Raw genomic sequence first — 6,000 nt, 5'->3', positions numbered from 1 at the left:
AGCTTCTTCGCTATAATAGCGTTATGCTAATCTATTGTAGACACTATCTTTATAATCTCCTCCTACTTCTTTACCTTTTTATTCTACTCTTTTTTAATGTAGCACCTGCGTTAGAAGGTTTAAAGCTTATTAGCCTTCTTATAGAAGCTGTAGGTAGCTTAAGCGCAGATAAATAGGCGCTTCTTAGCAATAAACTAGCAGTCTAGCTTTATAGCCTATAAGATTATATTATCGCTAAGGTATATAACATAGTTAGGGTAGGTAGAGCCCTAGAAGGTTAGCTTTAAACAAGGGAAGAGAGCGTCTGCTTACAATTAGATAGAAGGCGTTATTTATAATAAGTTATAGCTTCTTAAGCTAGAATGCGAGATTTGTAAACATAGTTATTATAGTAGCGTGTTTAAGATAAGGGCTTAGAATAAGATAGTTTAAGAAGGATGCTAGCAATTAAGTCTTTTTAAGTTTAGAATAATGCTAGGTAGCTAGAGACAAAGTTTACTAAGATGTATCCTTATCTAATAGGCTTCTATGCACGTAATCTCAATGGACCATGGAAAGAGCGAGCTTCAGGCGACTGTTGGCCAGCCCTTCCAGACTTGCTCCGACTGTCCTTACCCACGACTCGCGCTGTGCATAGGCCATCGAGTGCGCGCTGCTGCGACCCGCACAACATCGACTTCCGTTCCTGCCTACGTACCGAGCCTCCAACCACGCTTCCGTCCCGACTCTGTACGACCACGAACAGCGAGCAGCGAGGGCAGCAAGGGCATTTGCCCCGTGTACGAATTATCTGTATGTAAATGCGCCTTCCGTGTCTCCAGTGGAGCGGTCGCGGCTGCCATGTGAACTTCACACCGCCCGCCAATCCCCCACACCAGCTCCCAGGGCAGTCGCGCTGACGTGACGGCAGTGTATTTCTAGTATTCTAGCCAGTATGGCCTACCAAGGCATGGGAGGAGGCAACGGCCTCAGATCCCCGCGCGAAGAGCAGTCGTTCCTTTCCCTGAATCGCGCCGCTCAGAACGGCGATGGCCGCGCGACCCTGCAGCGCCGCTTCACGACCAACAACATTCCGACCATGAGCACGCCTCTGTCGCCAATCGGACAACAACGTAGACAAGCGGCAGAGCCGGCTGAGTTTACTACAGCGGTATGTGGGCACTCTCGTACAAATAAGAGGCGGATGTTCAGTGCTGGGGCTCCGCGGCGCTTCGCATGTCGGTACTCAGCAGCTACCGCAGCCATGTCGGATATACTTGAAACGACATAGTGTGGCTGCGCTGGTAGAGCTGCTGTCCGTTAGCTATTATACATACGCGGTGACCAAGAATTCGGGCTAACGACCAACCCCAACAGACGTACCACAAGCTCCAAGTTGTAAGTCTACTTCACTGCGTCTTTCTGCGTCTCTCACTTGTCACCCCACAAATCCTACTGGAAGTAAGATTGCGGTCGTTGCCAAGGCTACCTGTCCAGGCGACGCCCATATTGACCAACAATTGTCTTTTGCCTTTGTCTCTCCTACACCACCACAAAAGTCCGCCTCTCCAAAAGCTAGCTTTGCTATCATTACTCCTGTACATTTCTCTGTCTCATTTGAGACTCTATTCCCTATCTATATCCTCATCTCTTCCCATCTGCATCGTCCTACGTCACGAGCGACGCTGTTGCCTCACGACAAACGCGCTCAAACACCCTCGCCGGTCCGTGTGACCAGCTAACAGCTTGCTAGCTTGAGAGAAAACGGATTGAACACGAGTATCTCAAAGAAGCAAAACGGCGATTCGACGCTGAGATGGAGCTCCTCAACTTGCAAGCCCAGCACGGCGAGAGTGACAACAACCGATTCTCGGCTGATGCTCACTATGGCGGACCTGCGCATAGCCAGCCCACTACCCCGCCCGAGTACAACGAGAGCAACGGGTTCCCGTCCGCTTTGTCGCGTCCGAACCGTTTCAGCATGTCCAGTATCAACCCGGGTATGACCACACGCGGTAGCCGTGCCAACTCCCAGGTCACTTCCCCTCCCGCCAACTTCCAGAGCAACGGCAACTTGCCTTCGCACTCGATGCCAGGATCTCGTCGCAACTCTGAGGAGGAGCACGACGACTTCGAGAACGACGACTTTACTCCTCTGAGTCCGGCCGCGCGCAAGTAAGTTGGCCCAGCACAACATCACCTCAAACACTGCTAACCCTAATAGGAACAACCGTATGTCCATGCCCGTTACTAGGATGGACTACGGCAACCGCGGAAATCTTCCAGATGTGGGCTCGCTTCTTGGTCATATTGATACTGCCGGCTTCTTGTTTGGTGATGACGCATCAGCTGCCACTCAAGATCAGAAGGCTTTCCTCCAGATGGGTAATACCAAGGACGACTTCCCAGTCTTGGTCCGCCGCGATGGTGCTGGTAATGGTACGAACTTCTCTGCCTCTTCCGCTGCACTTGATTTGGCCCTTTCACAGTCCCCTGGCCCGGATGCTCAGTCCACTGCTTGGAACGGACACCGTCATCGTCAGGCTCAACAGTCCCTTCCTGCTAACACTTTCCGTAAAGCTTCTCAGATGGACGACTATGAGTCCGGTCGATCCAACGGCGCCGAGACCACCCCCAAGAACAACCGTCGCTCGGTGGAGTTCAGCTTCAGCCCCAAGAACAACGAGTCCAAGCGCTCTAGCTACGGCGGCCCGACCAACGGCATGCCCAAGTTGACTCAGTCATACTCCACGAACGATGTTCCGACTCTGAAGAACGGAGCGAATGGCGCCAATAGTATCGGTTTCACGCACTCGCAGCAGTTCCACAACCACAACGCTAGCCTTGGTCGCATTCCGTCAAATGTCCTGTCCAACCGTAACAGCCGCGATCTCTCACTCGGTAATCGCGAGTCTGAGTACCGTTCTCCGCAGTCAGGCTTGCACGCAAGCGCTGCACCTTTCGGTCCTGGTATGACTTCAGCTGCCAACGGCAACGGTGGAGTTTCGTCGACTGTCGGTTCGCCAGCCATGTCACAGTACTCGAGTGTTTCCGCTGCCAACCCAGGATACTATGGATACGGCATGAACATGCTGAACGGTGCTTTGAATGGTCTCAACCTTGGAGGTGGGCCTGGTCCTCAGTACGGTGGACCCACTGCTTACGCTCCCACCAACATGTACGGTAACGGACCGTCGCAGTACAACCCATACGCTACCTATGGCCCAGGTGGTCGCGTACAGGACAGCCAGGCTCGCGTCATTCAGAGCCGTCGTCTGCAGAACGACGCCAACAAGTACATGAACTACGATCTGAAGACCATGCCCCGTCACGAGATCTACAGTTTGTGCAAGGATCAGCATGGTTGTCGGTTCCTGCAGAAGAAGCTCGAGGAGCGCAACGCGGAGAACATCCAGATCATCTTTGATGAGACTGCCCCTCACGTCGTTGAACTCATGACTGATCCTTTCGGCAACTACCTCTGCCAGAAGTTGCTGGAGTACTGCAACGATGAGCAGCGCAACACTCTTGTCCGCAACGCTTCTCCTGCGATGGTTCAGATTGCGTTCAACCAGCACGGCACTCGCGCTTTGCAGAAGATGATCGAGTTCATCTCCACCGATGATCAGGTATGTTACGAGCCCCGGTATTCTCCCACTTCCGAGCTAATCCGTCCCCAGACTCAGATGATCATTCACGCATTGTCTGGACAGGTCGTCGATCTCATCCAGGATCTGAACGGCAACCATGTCATTCAGAAGTGCCTCAACCACCTCAAGTCCGTGGAGGCCCAGTTCATCTTCGATGCTGTAGGCGAGAACTGCATCACTGTTGGTACCCACCGCCATGGATGCTGTGTTCTTCAGCGTTGCATTGATCACGCCGTCGGTTTTCAGAAGGTCGATTTGATCCGCAAGATCACTGCCCACAGCTTCCACCTTGTGCAGGATCCATTTGGCAACTACGTGGTTCAGTACATCCTCGACCTCAACGATGCGGCCTTCACGACCCCCATGTGCCAGGGCTTCCAGACCAAGATATGCGAGTTGTCCAAGCAGAAGTTCAGTTCCAACGTCATCGAGAAGTGCATCCGCTGCGCTGAGCCGCACGTCAAGGGCATGATGATTGAGGAGTTGCTTGACGTCGAGCAGCTTGAGCAGCTCATGCGCGACTCTTACGGCAACTACGTTATCCAGACTGCACTCGAGTTTGCTCCCGCCGAGCTGTGCGTGCACCTGATCGAGGCCATGCGTCCGATTCTGCCATCCATCCGCCAGACCCCTTACGGTCGTCGCATCATGAGCAAGGTCAGCGAGCGCGAGAGCCGCCTGGCTGCCTACACTGGCCGTACTTCATCTGGCCAAGGTTCACCCGGCGCTGGGCCAGGTTCTGAGTCGAGCTCGGTCTTCAACCAGGCCCCGGCACAGTACCAGCCTCCCAACGGTTCCTCTGGCTACCAGACACCCATGTATACTGCGACCGCAAACTATGGTCCGAGCATCATTTCACCTCAACCTCACCGCCAGCCGCACCGCTTGAGCAACCCGCACCACATGCACAACCCGGTTCAGGACAACCGTCAGGGCTACGCTGGCTACCAGCAGCAGCACCAGTACGGCATCCCTCAGACCAACGGCGGCAACGGCAGCTGGTTCTAGAAGAGCCAAGCGGTCAACGAGGTTATGATTTGACGAGCTACGGTCTGTCCAAAAGCACATCACTACGCAACATGCTTACCAGTAGAGTACACTGGTGTTGGCGTTGTCATTTTGATGGTTTGATCTTTCTTCCATGTATCGGTCCTGTCTGTCTGATTGGGCGGATCGATCTTGTATAGTACGACTACACGAGCATCATCGCGCGGCCTCGGCAGCATTCGGCATATTCGGCGTACGGATCTGGGCTACACGGCGTTCTTCCCTTGCCCCTTCATTGATTGTATTCTATCCCTTCATTTTCCCCAGCCATCACTTGTCTTCACGATACGGCACCTTGGTGCACTAAAAGGAACGTTTCAGCATGAGCACGAAAACGAACAGCACGAGCACTGTCGCCGTATGGGCGGCCTCTTCATTTTCACCTACCTCTTGCAATGGCACTTGCCGTGAGCCTGGAGCTAGGTGGCAAGTCTATGTACATGAATACAGGATCATATTCCAAACTTGGTATGCACTTGCGTGATGTTGTACTATCGTCGAGGTGACTGGAAACAACAAAGACGTGACAGTGACGATGTTGCAATGAATTGTGGCCAAGGTTGCATCGATGTGACGAGGGGTCCAGCGGAGCGACTGCCGTGTGACATGTGAGGCGATGACGCGCTTTGAACTTCGGCTCGGGACCAGCCATTTGAAACATGCACCTGCCCAGTCGCTCCTAGACACTTACAAACCACGCCGAGCACCACCAGTAAACCTCTCGCGACGTCCAAAGCATTTTAATACGACAAGACGACCGCCTGACGCTCTCACACTTCTTAACCGTCATCCGGCACCACAACCGCAGCCCCAAGTCGCCCAAGACATAATGCGCTTCGCCATCTTCTCCTTCCTCGTTGCGCTCCTCGCTGCCTTCGTCATGGCAAGCGCACCCCACCGCTCTGTCATCATCAGCTGGCCCAACGACACACCCGACGACATTGTCGAGCAGAGCAAGGAGGCTATCCGACAGGCCAAGGGTACGAGGCATGCGATACCGGTAGAGGACATATGCTAACAAAGTTCCAGGCGTCATTACCCACGAGTACAACATCATCAAGGGCTTCGCTGCCACGGCCCCCGCTGCCGCGCTCGACATGGTGTCGACGCTGAGCGACGTGTACAAGTGCGAGATCGAGGAGGATGGCATCGTTACCACGCAGAACAACAAGGAGTAGGCCGGATCGGGAAGGCCGAGGGCAACAAATTGGAAGGAACGGTCCTTTAGTTAATTGTGCTTATGATTATACGACTGGAGTCTGGAGTCTACTCAAGGATCGCACAGGGTGGAGTCGGATGAGAATGTCAACTAGACAACCCATCA

General features: G+C 53.5%; 2 protein-coding genes across 2 annotated transcripts; both read left to right on the top strand.

Annotated features, from left to right (window-relative positions):
- Nucleotides 1-934: 934 nt before the first annotated feature.
- J4E85_009548 (uncharacterized protein) lies at nucleotides 935-4,637 on the top strand (the record flags this gene model as incomplete). Its single annotated transcript, XM_051473770.1, has 5 exons — nucleotides 935-1,150; nucleotides 1,357-1,377; nucleotides 1,733-2,154; nucleotides 2,204-3,608; nucleotides 3,660-4,637. The coding sequence occupies 5 exons, from the start codon at nucleotides 935-937 to the stop codon at nucleotides 4,635-4,637; spliced, it is 3,042 nt and encodes a 1,013-aa protein (XP_051322555.1).
- An 868-nt stretch (nucleotides 4,638-5,505) lies between these two features.
- J4E85_009547 (uncharacterized protein) lies at nucleotides 5,506-5,854 on the top strand (the record flags this gene model as incomplete). Its single annotated transcript, XM_051473769.1, has 2 exons — nucleotides 5,506-5,656; nucleotides 5,706-5,854. 2 exons carry the CDS (start codon nucleotides 5,506-5,508, stop codon nucleotides 5,852-5,854), a joined length of 300 nt encoding a protein of 99 aa, XP_051322554.1.
- Between the last annotated feature and the right edge of the window lie 146 nt (nucleotides 5,855-6,000).

Source organism: Alternaria conjuncta (genome assembly GCF_024043145.1).
Source record: "Alternaria conjuncta strain BMP 0040 chromosome Unknown scaffold_17, whole genome shotgun sequence".
Lineage (NCBI taxonomy): Eukaryota > Fungi > Ascomycota > Dothideomycetes > Pleosporales > Pleosporaceae > Alternaria > Alternaria conjuncta.
This window is presented reverse-complemented; position numbering and strand designations above follow the sequence as displayed.